The sequence below is a fragment of the Rhea pennata genome, chromosome 1 (assembly GCF_028389875.1).
Source record: "Rhea pennata isolate bPtePen1 chromosome 1, bPtePen1.pri, whole genome shotgun sequence".
Taxonomy (NCBI): domain Eukaryota; kingdom Metazoa; phylum Chordata; class Aves; order Rheiformes; family Rheidae; genus Rhea; species Rhea pennata.
This window is the reverse complement of record NC_084663.1, coordinates 120,998,804-121,018,245: the sequence shown is the minus strand read 5'-3', so window position 1 is coordinate 121,018,245 and position 19,442 is coordinate 120,998,804. Positions and strand designations below refer to the sequence as shown.

At 38.7% G+C, this 19,442-nt stretch overlaps 1 protein-coding gene across 1 annotated transcript; it reads left to right on the top strand.

Annotated features, from left to right (window-relative positions):
• The first annotated feature begins 5,128 nt into the window (after positions 1–5,128).
• Positions 5,129–19,359, top strand: TMPRSS2 (transmembrane serine protease 2). The gene is made up of 13 exons (XM_062576469.1): positions 5,129–5,143; positions 5,979–6,174; positions 6,503–6,586; positions 7,783–7,902; positions 9,021–9,150; positions 10,252–10,362; positions 11,226–11,269; positions 11,954–12,128; positions 13,947–14,122; positions 15,319–15,414; positions 15,782–15,924; positions 16,456–16,608; positions 19,198–19,359. The coding sequence occupies exons 1-13, from the start codon at positions 5,129–5,131 to the stop codon at positions 19,357–19,359; spliced, it is 1,605 nt and encodes a 534-aa protein (XP_062432453.1).
• The last annotated feature ends 83 nt before the right edge of the window (positions 19,360–19,442 follow it).

The window sequence follows — 19,442 nt, the reverse complement described above, 5'->3', positions numbered from 1 at the left end:
ATGTCATTTTTCAGGCAAGGCAAATATGCAATTGCTCATAGTATCAGTACAGTGTCCTTTAACTTTTATAATGAGACTGCTACTCCCAGAGCTTTTTAACACCCCCCCCCCCCCCCCTCTGTGGAAGTAGTATTAGCATAATCTTTAATCTTGGTTTGCTGGCCTTGGGCATACTGCTGTATTGTGGACTTTATTTGAATTGCTGGTAGTGCTTATCAAGAGGCACTGCTTTTTAACACCTGTTGATAAGTAGTTCTACAGTTTAATGATATCTTAGGAACTAATCTAGAAGAGCTCCCAAACAATTTCTTGTGAAATCTGGAATGCTGAGGCTGTATTGCACGAGCCTGACTTTCATATACATATTTGTGTGGTCTCTTAAGAGTTCTCCAGAAGACGCTTAATGCTGCTACATGGGCACACTTAGGGCTTATGCCTGTTGAGAAGGTTAGCTGAAAAAAACAGGGTACCAGAAGAAAGTAATTTCGATTACTTTAGTAAGACTTTTAGTTGCTCATAGATTGGTTTTTTGTCCTTTCCCTAAGGTGAGTGTTAGCCCATGGTGTAAACAGTATTCTCGTATTTTTAACCATCAATAAAAATATCCAGTACCACTTCCTGAAGTATCATCAAGGAAATTTTGTTAATTAAATTAGATAAACATTCTCATTTAGTTCCTTTTGTCTTTCACACATAATAGGATTCTTTTTTCTTTAACTTTTCTAAACTTAATTTGTAAGTTGTGGGTTTTTTGGTTCTAGGAACAAGACAGGAATTGCCAGTGTGTGGAAAGATCATGGAAGTGAATTTGGAATCACCTCTTTGTTCATAATTTGTCTCTCTTTATTTATTTATTTTTTACTCTTGCCCACTTTCTTGCATGGTTAAATTCCTGTAGCAGTTGTGTTTAGGGTTACACTGCTGAGGCTTCTAGAAGGACACAGAATGGGTGGGAATAGTAAATAAAAGCATGTTTCCTTTATAGCATCAATAAAAGCCGTAATTTTGTGTTGCTCTTGTCTGAGGTCAAACTTTGCACTGGAGTTGTCCCTTTACTCTCTTAATGAGTTTTCCCAGTCTCCTAATACCTTTATCTGGAAAATGGGAATTGATTATTTTTTGGATATGACTTTGTCTGAGGCAAGTGTTAGCCACTGCTCATGTAGATTGGAGGCTTTTGTTCTTCCTTTTAGAAGCTGAACTTGTCTTGATGCATTCGGCTTTTAACTGTTCTTTCCTCTCATTTCTTTCTTTTTTGCACGTGATTGCTTTGATGTAGGCTTCACTACAAAGACCTAGTCTGTCTTTTTTTTTTTTTTTTTTTTTTTTTTTTTTTTTTTTTTTCAGTTGTTGATAGCTGTCATGCAGCTTAGGTAGCAACTAATAAGGTCTTTATTTCAGGAAATGACACAAAATATGTATTGAAGTAATACAGGAGTACAAGAAATATGCTGTTGTCAATCTATCTCTGGCTTCGTTAGCCATGGCGAAATAGCAGTGTTACATTTTTCTGTCCTGTGGACTTATATGTCTAGGCATGGAAGCAACATACAGATACCTTTTTTTATATAGAAATCTTTGGAAACTGATATAGCTAGGAGTACTTGCGTAGAACTCTTACACCTGCAAAGCATGGCACTGTGGTTAATTAACAGTTACAGCATGCTGTGTGATAAGGAATATCATTATTATTTATTGGATGCAGAAACTAAGGCAGAAACTGAAGCCAGGCAGTGGTGGTTAACAAAGCTGTGGTTAAACCTTTAGGGTTTCTTTACCTTTTGTTATTTCTTTTGTGTTTTGGGGATGTTAGCTGGTAGCTGGTGAAGGACATGCATTATAAATGACCTGAGGGAGACACAGGCAGAGGCTTCCCTTCGCCTAGCAGCTGGCAAGGCAAGAAGGGGTTAGGAGGATGTGGTGGCAGGGAGGACCACTTACAGTTGAGCAGCACAGCTCAGCGCGCAGTGGAGATAATCTCTTCCAAGCTGGGAGGGGAACCAGCCTTTGGAGGCCTAATATGTTAAGTTTGTATGAAATGAAGTAGTATGTTACTGGAAGAAGTAACAACCTATCAAATTGCAATTTTTGCTTAAGCATAAAGAAATAATGAAGTTGAGACTGTTAGGAAAGGTTTTCAATGACATTTTTTCAAATCAGTTCTACTCTTAAAAGAGTTGTTGGGTTAAATTCCCATGGGATGAACCTAAACCTCTTCACACTTCTTTTCTCCCATTCTAACAACTTTTCTTAGAAAACCTTTTTTTTTTTTTTTTTTAAGCTTTGAAGAAATACAACAGAACTTTAATTACAACGCTCCCAAAGCATATGTGAGAAGAAACTAAGATATTTCAAGTTAGCTGCCTGCTGTGGGACAGTGTATTTCACTGTATTCATCCCTATACTGTGAGTAATGGCAGTATCTTTTATACCCTGCTATTATTGTCTTTAGAAACAGTAGCATTATTTCTTTACTTTCAGAGTTCTGAAACAAAAGCAGACTCAACTTTGGGGAATTCCCTATCACTGGAAGTTCAAACACTTACTCTGTTCCGTACTGGAGTGGTGAAATTCAGGGGCTGACCACTTCTGAATGACAGGTCTTTTCCTCTCCTGGGTGTGTTTTTTTTCGAAAGCTAAGAGGTGAGCAGACAAGAGGTGAGGATTTAGCAAACTGCTCTGCAAGCCTCAGGCTCCCAGGGATCTGCTGCTTGCAGGGGTGAGCTCCATCTCTGTTTCCTAGCTGAGGGCTTGCTGATCACTTTGACTGCCCCAGGTAGCTTTAAAGGACGCTTCTTCAGATGTGCCCCCTTACCTGCCAAATGCTTGGCAGACACCTGGGAGAATGACTAGTGATAGGAAGGAAGGATAATTTTGTGTTTCCATTAGCCTTTTCTATACCAGGGTGGGTTTATGATACTTCTATGTGGGGATTTATTTAAATCTATCTGAAGTACGAGGTGAAGCTAGAAGCTGAAATATTGGGCTGAAATAAAAGAGCCTGGTCACTTCTAACTCTACAGCTGGTGAGACAGAGCGTGTTTCACAGTTCAGCTTGTTTCTCTATGACCTGGTTTCCTCATTTGTAAGTTTGTTGCACTACCCTTAATTTATTTGTAAAACATCTTGAGGTGTCTCAGTGCTGCATGTTATAAAAACCAAATTATGTCATTATTAGATGCTATCCATTGATTTTGCATAACTTTTAAAAGAGTGCAATCTAATGGAGATTCTTGTTTTTTTAGTTTAATCTTCTTATAATAGCCTTGGAATATTTCCTTAGAAATATGTATATACCTGTGTCTTTCCTATGTTTTATGGCCTGATAAAGAAAAATCTTTTATTAGTCAACAGTTGGATTGGAAATATATTAACAAGAATTACATTGGTGGTGATTGCATTGGTGGTGGTGGAAGTCGATTAGCAACAATTAATCAGTTAACAGTTAATCAGTTAACAGTTTCTCAGTTAATTGAAAAAAAATGGGACAAAGAAGACTGTTATCTGCTGACTTGAAACGCATTTCAAACTAATATTGTGGAAGAGGTTTTGGTATTTGTTGGTTATAGTGTACCTGTTAGCTTACCTACCTAGTAGGCTTTAGTCTGTTACCACTAAGCTTTTGTATCACTTTTTTTTTTTTTTTTTTTTTTTTTTTTTTTTTTTTTTTTTTTTTTTTTTTTTTTTTTTTTTTAATTTTCAGAAAACAAGAAACGAAAATATCTTCCTTCAAAGTATTACCTGGCCTCTAAGTAATGCGGAACTGCATTTCCCAGCACTACTATGAAGAGCTGAGAAAGAATGGATGCAACATAAACCAGAAGTTCTGAAGACTTAGTCACCGATCTTCATGCACTTGCTGTAAGCAGGAGTAAAGCTTATTTTCCCCAATCTGCTGCACAAATAAGAGTTCAACAGTGTGTTAGTAAATTTTTTTGCTAGCTTTATTGGGCAAATACCAGAATCGACCTTCCTGGATTGTGACGAACTATGGGCATGCTCTGCGTGCTAAGTTGCTGTTGAAATCTGTTTTAAAGACATTTGCAGTTTAATTTGGGGTGAGAGAACACCTAAGTACAGGTTCTAAAATACAATATTGTTGTATTTTAGTTGAATTATGCTGTGTCCTAATTCCAACTCTTCTTTATAACAGTGGCTTTCAACAGGACTGTGCCCGCACACAGGGTACTGCTCTGGAGGCTGCAGAACAGTATTTCTCAGTGGATGATGGAGACACTTTCTATGCTTTTTTAATGTAGGGTAATATTATTAGATTAATTATTTATTAAAATAATTAATATTATTTTAATATTAATTATTTTAATATTAATTAATATTAATTATTATTAATATTAGATTAATTATTTATTAAAATGATTGCTTGGGGAAGTGCTATAATCCTTCCTGGTATTACAGGAAGTTAAGCCTGTAGTACCAAACAGTTTGGATTTGTGGTATCTGTTCTAAGCTGAGCTTTATTTATTCTTTTTCCTCTTCTGACGTGTAAACAAACTGCCACTATTTAAATGTGGCATACAACTATTTTACTCTATTTTAAAAACTTTGTGTTGGTATGCCTCTTTCCCTGTTTTTGGTGTGATGGCTGAAATACAACCAAGAAGAGAACTTTTCACAATGGAGACGAGTGAAAATAATGTGACCTGTGGGACTAGTTGCTGTAGCACTATTAAATGCTGAATTTGTATTTCCTGGTGCTTTGTTCGTGTTCTCGTTTCCGTGTCATAAACTTCAGAATGACATATGAGTAAGCGCTGAGAGAGACAGGAGGAGTTGAACTTGGTACTGATACTTTGTGGGTTATTGCCAACATATTCTTTGTTTAACTCTCATGCTGTTGGTAAGTGAGCACTAACTTAATCTTTTCAGTTTGTGTGGTGTTATTGTTAATGAGTGGTTGCCACTGTGTAATAGTCAAGGTTGCATTGAGAGGCTATTAAGATCCAATTTCATGCTATATCCTAAATTATGCCCTCTGTAATTTTTCCCCAGATTTGGCTTTTTTCCAAAGGAAAACTGACAACAAAGCTGCACAGAGCTGATCACTTTCTGTTTGTTTATAGGTTGACACTTTATTTCCGAACACTTGAATTAGCATCGCTGACGAAAGATGACCTCTACTGCAGTAAGTAAACAAAACATTCATTTTTTTTTTTAAATGGGCCTATTAAGTGAGGTACTGGTTAATACCTCTTTTTAAATGTGGATAAATGTATTTCTTCAGTTTTCTTTTCTGCAAAAGAGGAAAGATAACACTGCAAGAGAGGTGGAAGAGGCTTGAAATAACTCCTGTTTCAAATGCTCAGATACTACTGTGAGGGATTTATATTTTTAGAACTTCTATTTGAAGGATAGATTGGAATGGCTTCTAACTAGTTCTTAAAAGTCCTCCAAGGTATATATTCTACAACCTCTTTTGGGCCAGTGTGTTTCAGAAATGGTTTAGCTATAGCTCATCCTGCCCACAGGACAAACTGAGTCAGTAAGCGTTTTTCCTGGACAGGGACCACTGGATACCCCAATACTGTCATCTGTCAGCATTTCTTTCAATGGCAGTACTGCCTTAAACTGTCCTTGCTGCTCATTTCCACCCTGTCAGATGCTCTGGTGAAATGGTTTCTGTACCCACCTGGTGGCCTGGGTTCAAGAATCCTTTTTAGGCTGAGTTGCTTTGAATCAGGAAACTGATCTCTTAGTATTCCTTCCAGCAGCACTGTATGTTATTTTTGTTATTTAAAGGGTGAGATATTAGGCTAACGAACTGTAAATCTCTTCATGTAAATGAGAGCCACTAATATGTATATGTATGGTGAATTTCTGCATTAGCAAAATTATACTAAGAGTTCTGTATGTAAATGACATCTTAAACTCATTTTGTTCTAATTTCAATCTTGCCTTTTTTTTTTTTTTTTTTTTTTTTTGGTCTCTTCTTGTTTTCTTCTCCAAATGTTAACATTTAGGGGCTACCACCATACTATGAAAATCATGGCTTTCAGCCAGAAAATGTCTTCTCTGCCAGGCAGCCAGTAGGTGCTAACGCGTATCCACAGTACCTCTCTACAAATGTTCTGCCAGTGCCAAACTATGTCCCAAGAGTTGCTACCTATCAGTCGAGTAGGCCAGCAGCACCCTCATCCAGGAGTTCCTGTTCATCAAGTAAGATTGTCAGAATTTCTTCCAATTTTAGGTTTACTGCCTTCTAGTGTGAGTTTTCAAATAAAAGGAATCTTCCTTTCAAATTCCTGTATGGGAGGAATCCACGAGTGCTGCCACCTCCCTATGGATGAAGAAGTAGTAGCTGGGATGCTAGCGTAACAGGATAGAAACCTGTGTGATTTGGAGGAGGGGTGGTGGAATGGTGAAGAGTCTGACTGCCAGAAACAATCTGTTTTTAATTTCAAGGAAATACAGTGCTAGTGGTCATGCTAGAAATCACCTTATTTAGGAACCTAACTTGTGTGTTTTGTCTTTGCTTTCATTTCAGGTATAAAGAAAATCATAATCATTATCTTATCCATTTTACTAGTCATATGTTGTGTAATTGCTGCTTTCTTCATTTGGTATTTTGGTAAGATTTTTATTTTTTGTTCTAATAGAATATTTATTAAACAAAACAAAGATGTCTTTAGGTTTGAAAATCAGAAATACACATTTTTGTCTTCCATTTGGTGCTGAATGAAGGACAGAAAAGTCTTGGTTGCCTATCCCTTAAGAGATAAACTTGTGTTGCTACCTAATGGCTCAGTTATTTGTAGTAAACAGTGCTGCTGCTACTGCTTTCCTTCCCTCTGTCAAGCAAATATGTTTTTGACATCAAGTAATATCATTAGCTTTTTGACTCTTCTGGAGCAGCTCATTCAGCTGAGTTTGCTGGAAATTTCAATCTCTCCGGCAAAAGCTGCTGCAGAACAACTACATAAATTTGGTGCAGTACTTTTAATAAAGAATAGTTTGACCTCTTGCAAGGGTCTTTGTACAGAGGGAAAGCTGGTGCATGACCTTGCTTGGATAACGTATTCTACCGTGAATTTCATTAGGGAAATTACTGCTGTTTATTGTCTGTGGAATTAAACTTCACTTGACTTCAAGTGAAAGGAGATGATTGAAATAAATTTGGATACCTTACCTGACTGTTTGTACTCTTATGGTTATATTTTCTTTCTGGGAGTTGAAGAAGTAGTTTGTGTACTTTTTTTTTTTTTTTCCTCTAAGACTGTGCTTTTCGGAAAATTTCTTTTTTTTTTTTCTGTTGTATTAGAGGAAAGGGAACAGTAAGAGAGAAGAGGGTTCATTTAAAACTATTAGAATGACACTTCTTGCTTTTGTACTCTTAGGTTTTGTTTGTTTTTTTTTTTAACAGTTTGATTTACACTGAATAGGCTCATTTTGTTTTGAATTGCACTGAAAGCAACAGGTTGTAACTGGAGTTAATGGCTTTCCTCCTGTTTATAAGCCCTATCAATGTAAAGTTGACTCCTTTCAGCCAGCTTGATGGTGCTTGCTTAATTCAAGGGAGGCAATGGACAAAATCCAATTAGCTGCATCAATGACTTAATCTGGCAAGCAATGTAAAGGACAGAGCAATAAATCTGTTGTGTCAAGCTAGGTGTCCTCTCATCTCTGAATTTGTTTGATTAAGAGCTGCTAATATTTTGCTCCATCAAACCAGCATAGTCCTTAAGGTGGTAGTAGTTACTTGGTGATAGTCACTTGAGGCTAAGCTGATGCTCAGTCTAAGGACAGGGTGTTGCTCTTCTCTTGCAGTAGAGAATCGCTGCCATGGCTCCTTAATAGAGTGCGGCTCTTCAGGAGCATGTATGCAGCCCTCCCAGTGGTGTGACGGGGTGATCCACTGTCCTAATGGCGAAGATGAAGAGCGGTGTGGTGAGTGTCTGCGGGTTGCAGGGGAGGACTTCAGCTAATTGCAAGAAGTTTTGAGCAATTTCCTGTGTCCAAAGCTTCCCTAAGTTAAAATGGGCTCAGTTTAGGTTAAGCTGTATCCCTGTAGGGTGTGCTTCAAGTCCTGTGCCTTGGTTTTCAGTCTGTCTCTGATCACATTGCACCACTGAAACAAAATTCATTTCTCTTTCCTTGATCTCCCAACCACTTCATAACTCCTCTGTGTAAGAAAGCAGCCTGATTTGGTTAGTGTTTTCAGCTGAAAAGATGACAAAGGAAGCTTTGTCATAGAACTTAAGAGCATAAGGTGTAAATGTCATTAATTTGTCCTTTCCAAAGCTATGACATTTCTAATACTTATGTTGTGCCAGTGTCGCTCTCAAACTCTTGTTCTGTCGTATTCTCTGTTTTGGGGCTCTTCTTCTGCACATGTAGTGTTAGCATTTTAGGACATAAGCTCTAAAGCTGTTCCTCTCCATTTAGTTGAATAATATATTTCTGTAGAAGCTTGTGCTGTCTTTTCTTTTGCTTGAACTATTTTATATTAAATTCTTCCACAAATGAATACATAATGTGGTTTGGAAGGCAGAGCTAACTGCATCATGTTACATTCTTGCTCTAGAAGAGCTTATCTAAACATATCATAGAATATGGTATGTTAAGGTGCAATGTACTAATATATATAAATATATTCTAATATATTTTATTTATGTATAAAACATGGTATATTAAGAAATACACGTATGTGTACAGAAAAGATTTTTTTTTAAATGAGGTATTACAACCTTCTGATATGAATATGAAAGAATCTTCAGGGTTTAAAAGCTGAGATGAAAAGATGAACACAATAGTGTACATTTGCATTTTAAACTGGTAATTCTTTTAAATTGCCTTACACAAAGGAATTAAATTATTGTGATATTTCTATCTACTGGATATTTACCCAAAACTTGTATAGAGGGCAGCATTAAATTATTAACACCAGTTCATTCAGGCATACAAATAAATATTATGGCTAAAAAATATCATGGGTAACAATAAGTAGAGAAAGGCTAGTAATGTAGTATTTGTGTTGTTCTTGGGTCTTTTTCCTTTTCTGGTAGTTAGACTTTTTGGACCAAATTTTATCTTGGAAGTTTATTCACCTGTCAGCAAGTCCTGGTATCCTGTTTGTCAAGACGGCTGGAATGATGATTATGGAAAGATAGCATGTAAAGACATGGGCTACAGTGTGTAAGTATAGCTTGCTCAGACTTTACAAAAACAGAGAAAGGTTAAAATTTCCCTACTGTGGTTCCCTAAGAATGTGTACCTGAAACAATAAGCAGTTGCTAATCTAGCTCTCATGAACACAGATGGGTCTGATCTTAAGGTGGTAGCTGTTGTAACAAAACTGCATTTTGATTCTGCAACATGTAAGGGCGTCTGGCATGCATGCAGCATTTAGGGTGTGGAATCACTTATGTTTTGTACATTCACTCACTAAGGTCTTTAAGAACTTCAGTGTAGTTCCAGTTCTTTATAACTACTTAAGAACGTCCAGTCTGACTTTTAATCTGTCACTGTCAGAGTTGGATGGAAAGCCTTGACCTTCTGACGACACAAGTAACAAATATGAAAGATCGCCATAAACGTTTGCATCCAGTATGCCAGCCAGATTGGCTCCACATAACTTTATAACTCATTTTTTTTCTGTAGTTGAGATACTTTATGCTGCTACTCTTTAAGGTTGGCAGATGTCATGGGGTGATTTTTTTTTTTGTCTAGGCAGAACTTGTGTGTGCCCACACAGTGTAGGGACACTTGATAGTAAGACCTCTGAACCGGCAATGACCAGAGTAGTTCCAAATCAGTAAGACAGCCTAGCAGCAACTACACAGAGCTGCTACTCCTCAGCTAAAAAGCATTGCAGAACAGCAACACTTATTAGCACTGTCTAATTAGCAATGGAACAGTCATGTGAAAATGTTACTAGTGCTGCTTTTTGGATCAGAACTTTGCTGTGCTGTATAAATGTGTCAGCAGAAGTATCTCTTCATCATGCTCCATTTCATGGGACAGGAGATTCCTACCATGCATGCATATTAGAGGAAAATATTATTTTTATCTGGTTATTTGATGTGAAACTGAACTTGATAAATCAATGTTTAAAGAATCTGAGCCTCTGGCACTGTACTGTGTTTAATGTGTTGTGTGTTTAATGCCCCCCCCCCCCCCAAAAAAAAAAGAGTATTTTTGTATTCATGTCAGAAGCTCTAACTTGGTTCAATTTATTATTATATGTTTTAAATCTGAAACAGTTGGGTTTCTTAATGGACTCTTTCTGTTTTGCAGAGATACATATTATTATAGTCAAGGAATAGCAACTGAAGTCGGCTTTAACAGCTTTATGAAGCTGAATACAAGTGCTGGGAATATAGATTTTTACAAAAAGCTCTATATGAGGTATCTTTGCTTAATACAAACTTCTTTCTTTTATCATCGATCTTCTCAGTAGTTGTAAGAGATGTAGCTTCTGCCAGTGGCATAAAGCAAACGCATCTTTCAATGGGAATTGTTAGAGGAGAGCTTGTTTTTAATCTGATTGCAGCAACTGCTCTCCCCACTATTTAAAACCACAGCTCTCATTTTTCCACTCTCCTCTCTAAGACTTTTCCTTAAAAAAAAAGAAAAAATTCTTTCGTTTATGCTATCTAGAAAGAAAGTTACCATGTTGAGAAAACTATCACAAGGCTATTCTACTATCAGCATGAATTTCTGCACGATAGCCATAGCGAATAGCTGTAATACATTCATAGCGTTTGGTACTGCTTGTCTTTTTTTCGTCACATGAACATGTGGCTTGGAAAATGGATCTTTCGCTGTAGAAGGTTTTGTGTTATTTTTGACATAAACAACTCTGAAGTGTTTAGTTTCCGAACCTGTTGATTGCTGTTCCTATAAAGTTTCCTTGGCTCCCTGTTTAAGTTCTGCTACAGCTACTTCATAAACTAGTTCGACTTTTTCTTATACTGTCCTTCATTTTGCTTTCTCAGTGAGCTTACAAGTCTCTTGTACTGCCTGCCTGTACTAAGGCCTGCACTCCTCCACATAACATTTTCGGTGAATGGATGAAACGGTGGTGGCCAGATGGGTGCCAGTAGTGTAGCTGGAGAAGGTGAAGACAGGAGGGACTCTCAGCTGGAAGATGGGCGTGAAGGCAGGGAGCGTAGCTGGGAAGGACAGTAGGCAGCTGCAGAGTGGCTTTTGCCCACCATTGGCTCTGCTGTGTGCCTAAAAGCCTCTTTGCCTTTTGGTTTCTATTGCAGTGACTTCTGTGTCTCAGGAAACATGGTTTCTCTGCGCTGCATAAGTAAGTATCTTTGTTCCTCATGCTTGCCATCTTTTGATAGATAGATGATTTAGCTGTGGTTCCCAAGTTTCAAACAGATATGAGAACCAGGGTGGAGGAGGAGATGAGGATGATGTTGGGTCTCTGGTTTTGCTTTTGTTGCCACCAATTCTTGAAATGATTTACCCATGATGAAACACTCTAGCCGTTGCTATGCAATTGCGGTGGGAGGTCTGTAATGTCTGCCGTGTGAGACACGTGGTTGTTAGGTGGGCACTGCTTTCCAAACTGTGATGGCTGTGAAGAGCTGGCTCCTAAGTATTTTCTATTGCATAGCACGAAGATGTGTGTGTGTGTGTGTGTGTGTGGCTCATCAAAGATACTCAAATGCAGCAGCATTCAAAGGTGTAGCAAACCACTGTTTTATTGTCATGTTGAACTGATGAATTGAGGCATTTACCAAATATGTTGACTGATGTTTGTAATGTGAAGAGGGCCTAAGCTAAATGAGTCCTGGGACCTCAGTGTGCAGCTCAGTGCTGTGAATCTGTGTGGCGGAGGCTGGACTTGTGATGTATCAAGCAGCCGCTGTGTAGTGTGCTCGACGCACCCCTATCTGCTCCATGATAATGAAGCCTGAGCCAAAGAAACTGTCCTCCAGACTAAGCTGCTCCTTAACTAATGTCCTCATATGTAACCCCTTAGACTGCGGCCTGTCCAATAAAAATGTGAATATTATGAGCAGAATTGTGGGCGGAAACGTTGCATCGCTGGGCCAGTGGCCGTGGCAGGTCAGCCTCCATGTGCAGGACGCCCACGTCTGCGGCGGCTCCATCATCACCCCCGAGTGGATAGTGACGGCCGCTCACTGCGTGGAAGGGTGAGTGGCAAACCACGGGGCAGCCGGCCTGCAGCGCCCAGCGATTAACGTGCTTGTCCGCCTTCATCTAAAGAGTGGCTTTTGGCCTGAAGCGACAAAAATCTCTAGGTTAAACATGTACTGAAGTCTTCTGGCTTTCCACTTTAAAACCGAATTGAATGACATTTATTTCCTCTCTTGAATGCAGGTATTAGCTACCGTGTTTTGGCTGTGGAGCTGTGTGACTTTAAAGTGTTGAGGGAAAACTTGTTTTGGAAGAGACTAGCTGCGGATTGACTGTTTGCTTCCTGTAGAAAGAAAAGCTAATTTTACTTGTTAAAGGTGGAAATTAAATTGAATAGTGCTGTTGGGCGCAGACACCAGCCCAACTTAAGACATAAATTCAAGGTACCAAATTTACTCCAGAAAGTGCAATGTTATTGTGAAGAAGAAGTTGAATTACTCTTTGGAGGAGGGGGGGGGGGAGAAAGAAAGAAAGAAAAACCCAAAACTCTAATATCACACAACTATAAATGTGATCAGTTTAAGATGTATGTACTGTTAAGTTCCTTCTATCTTTTGGCTATAGGGTAATAAAGTTCATGTGAGTATTAAAGATAGAATATACCTACACAAGGAACACCTCACATGGGCATCAGCGACACAAAAAGCTGCTGCTTTGTCTGTTTTAACCTATGGAAACAGAAGCTTAAAGGGTACTCAAAAGTCTGGTACCTTGTGTTCTATGGCAAAATATGTTTAAAAGCTGGCCACTTGTATTGGAGGGAGATGGAGGGAAAATCCACTAAAATTAAGAAAAAAACATTTCAGTGGTTGTTTAGCTGGATCACAGTTAAAGACTAAGCCAAGGAAAAATAACTTTGTCCTTAACCTTGAGAAAGGAATGTGTTTATTTTTATGCAAAGATCTTATCCCTCTTCTGTTTTCTAGTTTGCACTCTGTTACATGTGAAAGTTTTAGGAATGGCAACCAAGCTGTAGCTGGTACAAAACTGGTTTTCAGAGTTAACTGCTTGTGGGACCTACAAAAGAGCTGCTGCCTTGGCAACTCTGCTGGAGAGAGGGTTAATGCTCGTGGGCAGTTTTCTACAGCGCGTTTGTGAAGTGTGCTAAGAGACCCCTTAGCTTACATCTAGCAAGTGTGCTTAATGTAGAAGAATCCTAGCGCTTTCTAGAGACAAATTTCTTCAAAGATTGTGGATTTCTTAATTCTAGCTTCTGCTGCTTCCATGCTTCAGATAGTACAAGTAATACCACTGACATGTGAGACTTCAGGAATAACTGCTTGATGTCTTGAACTCGATAAAGAGACTGTCATGCTGCAGTCTCAGATGTAATTTGCAGAGCGAGTGGCTAAAGGGGTAGGCAGTAATACTTAACCCGTTTCCAAGAATTTTTATGTCTTTATGTTTAGAAATTGGAATCAAGCTTTCCCAAAGCTAGATGTCTTGCACTTTGGCTTTCAAAAAAGTGATTCTGATTTTTTTAAGTGAAATTATCTCCCTTTTATGCTATTTGCCTATTTGCACATTTTTGATGCGTATGGAACACAAGTGCCTGAACATTGACTTTCCTTGCTGCTTTTCTGAATGTGTTAACACATTCAGATGAACATCAGTAAAAAAGATAATGCTGTTAAAGTGGGCAGGTGAGGAGAGACTGACCAAAAGTAAAGAAGTCGAAAGTTACTGTTTACCTTTATCTTCAGAAAAAGTTGTCAAATATGCATTCTTGGTCATAGTAAAGATAATTTTTGAAGTTGTAAGCTGGGATTCCTTACAGGAGATGCAAACCTTCTAACCTTTTGTTTTTTCTCTAGGCGATACGCCGACCCATATGGCTGGAGAGTTTATGCTGGGATCCTGAATCAGAAAGAGATGATCTTTAGAGCTGGACATGGAGTGCAACAAATAATTTCCCATCCAAATTATGATACAGATTCTAAAGACAACGATGTTGCCCTTATGAAGTTAGAGGCACCGCTGACTTTTACTGGTATGTATTCTGCTCTTTCTAAATGCAAAAAAATGATGGTAATGAGCATATCTTTTAAAAAAAGCTAATCGTTCTAGGCACTTGCGCATGGGAAGGACATGCAGTGTGGGCAGAGACACCTTAATGTATCCTCTGCAGTGAGGGCTGAACACTGAATTTTCAAAATAGGGTTTATTTATGTCCAGTACTTACCAAGGGTTTTTATATAGAAGTTCATTGCAAGGACTGGGTTAGCTTTTAAATCATTTACTCTTCTCCATGTAAGTAACCTACTTCTGCTGCAGAATACTATAAGGTGCCTAAGTATCATTGCATCTTATATGCTCAGTCTCAGGATGTAATGGTGGGGCAACTGACTAAGCTTTAAACCAAGTTATATCAAAATGCAGTAGAAAAAAATGGAAATGTTCCAAGTTCCTGCTCAGACTCCTCATGTTAATAGGTTGCTTCCCCCCCCCCCCGCTTTTCTTTTCTTTTCCCCCTTTAAACTTATAAAAATTTAAAGGGCCTTTTCTTAAGAGTAGGTGTCAGCTTTTTGTAAGCAAGCAGTAAAAACTAGAAGATAAAGTATTATTTAAAGTTAAAGGGCTTTATACAGGTGCTATCTATAAGGGTGCTTTATGTTTCAGTGCATCAAGTTAAAGCTGTTAGAAATCACCTGAAAAAGCTTTACTGTTAAGGGTAGGGAGGTTGTCTGTTTACCATACACGTTTTTGTGCCTTGTTTTCCATGTATTCAACACTTCTTGTATATGGGCTGCATCCAATCCTGCTTCTGCTATGATTATTTTCAGCAGGGTTTTGCAAAGAGAATGCAGAAGGCTGTCGTGAAGGGCCTGTTGTTTATCGGTTATTGCTAAAGTAGTTGAAAGATGGTCGTCTTTCTTCTTCCTTCTTTACTGTCAAAAGAGCTGGCATTAATTATCTTGGGCTAGAATGATTAACTGTGCTTGTTCCTCACTTTGAGGTCAAGGCCAGGCAGCATCTGGGAAAGGGCAGTTGCTAAGCTTGTCACTGCTGCCTTCATTGCACAGTAATTGGTTAAGTGCAAGGAGTTAAAGTGGAAAGAAAATCTGTAGTGCATACGTATTTATGTACAAAGTGAGCGCTGGTCATGCTTAAATGTTTCAAGTGTATTTATTTTGTATTATGTCTGGATGTCCGGCATTACAGACTGTCGCTGCATTTGCTTTGTAGATAATGTAAGGCCAGTTTGTCTGCCTAACCCGGGAATGGAGTTGAATCCCGATCAGCAGTGCTGGATATCTGGGTGGGGAGCAGAGTACCAAGGAGGTAAGCTTGGCTCCGGGATATTTTGTGTTGTACAAACCAGTCCACCTCAGTTGGCCAAAAACTGCTAAAAGCAGGCAGTTTGATCCAGACCTATCAGTATGCTTAGTATTATTTGGGGCTGCAATGAGCAGGTTCCGTGTTCTCTTGCTTTACAGTACGCTAACAGTGATGCGCAGTATTTTACTGACCGCTCGGAAGGGAGTTTTGATGTCGTGGTGGTCTCTGTGCTGTGGGCCGTATGCCTAAGTGTCTGTTTCTGTGCTTCTAATAAGTTTTTTTCATCTTAGGATTTGTGAAAGCACCATCACCCAATGCTTGTTCTAATTTTCTCCTTGTGTCTCTATTTTTGTGCATGTTTCAACTTCAGGTAAAACATCAGAAAACTTGAATTACGTTATGGTACCTTTAATAGAACGATCTAGATGCAATTCCATCTATATCTATAATGGCATGATTTTGCCTACAATGATCTGTGCTGGATTTCTAGGAGGAGGAATTGATTCCTGTCAGGTAATTATTTTTTTATTAACAGCTAATAATGATGTGATGATTATTTTAAGTGTTCTTATTAATAGGACCTTTTTTTTAATCACTTACTAATTATAAATTGATTATACTAAAAAAGTGACTAACTTTTCAGTTAGGCTTGTAGTGGTGCATCCTTTGGAAAAGGAGAGCTTTTGTTGGAATCTGAATAGCTGCTAGTGCTCGGTTCTTGCTAAAAAAGTGAAGTCCCTTGTTAATGTTTCAAGGATATTTGTTGTTATCTTGTGCTTGGCAATGAATAAATAATAACTTTTCATAATTGTGGCAATACTCTAGTATTACACTTGTGAACAGGGAAGCCTATCTCATTTAGCGCTTTGGGCAAACAATTTTATTGTTTACATGTTATCATTGCGTATCATCATTTAATATTGTAATGGCTGTAGCAAGTTGTTTTAGTTACTGTCTGGAAATGATATTTCTTTATTTTAAACCTAACTGGTGTTCCTGAAGTGAAATGAATGATAACTAATAATATGCTTATGTTTTGTGCAGGGTGACAGCGGAGGTCCGTTAGTAACTAATAAAAACTCTTTGTGGTGGTTGGTTGGAGATACCAGCTGGGGGACTGGCTGTGCTACTCCCAATAGACCGGGAGTTTATGGGAATATGACTGTGTTTACAGACTGGATTTATAAAAATATGCAGGTAAAATATTTGGGGGTTTTCATATTTTGAAATGTCCCAAATCCTGAAACTTGAACTTAAATATTTATAAGCTGAGACTTGTCTGACAATAAAGCTATTTCCTTGAGGAGTATCCAAATAATTGATAAGATAGAGTCTTGTACCAGAACTTCGTTGTTTGAACAAGCCTCTGTTTTTTTGTTTTTCAAACAGGCAAACAGATGACAACCCTCTCTGTCCTTCTTACTGATCAATGTTTCTGAGAACAAGCTTAAATGAAGCCATGGGTGCCTGGGATATTTATTCACCTTACAAATGATTTTTCTCTTCTGAATTTTATTTTTTAAAAAGTAACATGAAGGATCGCACGCTCGGTTCTGTGCTGGCTACAGTGACTGATTTAATCAATGAAGAATTATCACAATAAGCACCTTAGTGTGGTGCCTGGCAGAAAGTTGCTCTGTGCAGAGAGAGCAGAGAGACAACTGCTTTATTTAGGTAACTTTCACTTGATAATCAGGTACACGTTCATGATGACAATCTTGATCACAATTTAACTTAAGATTTTTGTAGCAAGATATTAAGACAGTTGGTTTAGTAGTGTTTTAAATTAAGTGATGTGAACATAGAATCTCTGAGCTGCTGGTTGGCAATTTAAGGGGGAAAAAATAAATTTTTTTGGTATATATGAAGGGAAGCTTTCACGCACTGCAGTAGAGACACGGAAGAAATACTCTGTATTTAGCTTGTTACCAACCCTCAGGATCTTGACAGCTGTCGTCCAAGTTGGACTGTTCAAACTGAGCTCCGTCTGACCACCTCAGTAATTAAAAGTGCTGTTCTGCCGTAAGCCACTGTGAATCCCCTGAAGGCAAGACCTGCCGGCGCTTCGAGGAGCTGCAGCAGGGCGCAGTGAATTAAGGGTCCTGCTGGCAAGGTCCGTGACTGCACACGTCGGAGCATGACTCCTGAAGGGCAAAGTTTTTTTCAGTGAGGCTGTGTTGCAAGCTATAGACCTCCAGTTGCAGCTGTGCATACAGAAACTGGAGGTTATGTGCAAAGACCACAGATTTGTGTCTGCCTTACCGGATGACTACCTCATTTATTAAATTTGGCTTTTAATTCCTTAAAGCTCCCCTTTATGCATCTGCATGTGTGTTTTTAGTAGAATGTATTAAATATCAGAGCGCCATCTCAGCTAGGATTTTTAAAAATAATTTATAATCATAGTGCGGAGGATCAAAAAGCCATAACAAGTCACTTTTGATAAGAAGGACGCATCTTTTGAGTGAAATGACTCTGCTAGTCTTGTTTTCTCTGTTGGTACTGAAATGCAATTGTCTTGTGAGCAAACACTGCACCAAATAAATTTGTTTTTTTTTGTTTTTTTTTGTTTTTTTTATGAATAGTTTTCCTTAATGGTGGTTTGTATTTGTTTATGTGGATATTTTTGGGAGCAGTTGCTGAATTCAGTGTCTAAAGCATTCTGAAAATCTGATTTAAAGAAAAAACAAGTGGATGATCCAAGAGATTTTTTTTTGAATTCCATTATTTCAGGTCCTTGAACAAACCCGGGAAGAAACATTGCATATCCAGAAGCACAGAGCTTCCTCAGTGGCTGAGTCTGACGAAATTACTCTGACTGAACTTGAACCAAATAAGGGAGTTAGCCTAAAGGCAATGGGTTGAGGCAGTTGCACCCTGTTTTGTTATTATATTTTGTTAATGCACCCATATTTGTTACTCCTACCTGAAGCAATGAGTACCTGCCTCTTTTCTCTAGGTGTGAGAGGGTGTTTTCAATAGCACATGAGCACCTTGGGGACTACCGTGAAGTAGTCAACAAATTTAAGGAATGTTCAACACAGAAATAAAAGATGTTTGAGTGTTACGGTTTCGGGCTTTTAGAAGGCTTCAGACCCATGATGCCGTTAAGTCAGTTGTAGCAAAATGCTATAGTGAAATGTGGAAGACTGACCCCGGTGTTAAACAGGGTTGAGAAGACTCTGTGCTCCACTTCAGGTGAACACTGTACCACAGGCTGGTAGTCACCCCGCTGCTGCTGTAGTTTCACATCAGAGGACCAAACACTTTCTGTCATCTCTATTCTCTAAAGAGAATACTTTTCTTGGAAAGATTACTTTTCATTGACACACAAGTGCAAAATTTTTAGCTGAATGCAGGTCTTTCTGCTATGCAAAGCACAGCTTTGTCCGTTTAAAATAAATCTGCCATATGAAAGATACCATAAATACGATGTTATGCAGTATTACTATGTTTTGCACTGGCTTCCATGAAAGGAAAGACGGCCTTTGGAAAGATTCACTTAGGCATGGGGAGGGAAAGGAGACAGGTAGCAAGCCATATGCTGAGATACTCTTCTAATCTTTAATATCTTGGGTGGATTAATCTGTTCTGGCCATCCAAAGTCAGCCATCTAGTGAATTCCCCATCAGCCTCAAAATTGTGGGCAATGCTCTGGGCATTCAGAAGAAAAGCCCCTTAGGGTTTCTCTACAAATCAGAGAACAGGGGAAGGAGAAACAGACCCGGGACATCCAGTCAGTGCACTTATCTGACGTAATTAAGGTAAACTTTCTTTTCCCGATAGGCTGGAGCAATGTCATGCCTGCTGTGTGCACCATCTCTACCTGTTGGGATGGGACTTACAGTGGCAACACTTTGCATGATCGTCTCACGGACAAGAATAGAAAAGCCGGCAGCCACGATGAGGCAAGAGAGTAAAGAGAAGCAGGGAATCAACAGCCCCTAAAGCAGAGCAGCAAGCTGGAGCTAGGAAAGTAAGTTAGAGTTTGATTTCTAAAGTTTGGAGATTATACATCTGAAAGTCTCCCA

Excerpts from the sequence above, each read along its gene's own strand:
- TMPRSS2 (XM_062576469.1), top strand. Across the intron at positions 9,151-10,251 it reads AAAGACATGGGCTACAGTGT|AGATACATATTATTATAGTC; the intron begins GTAAGTATAGCT and ends TCTGTTTTGCAG. Across the intron at positions 11,270-11,953 it reads GGTTTCTCTGCGCTGCATAA|ACTGCGGCCTGTCCAATAAA; the intron begins GTAAGTATCTTT and ends GTAACCCCTTAG.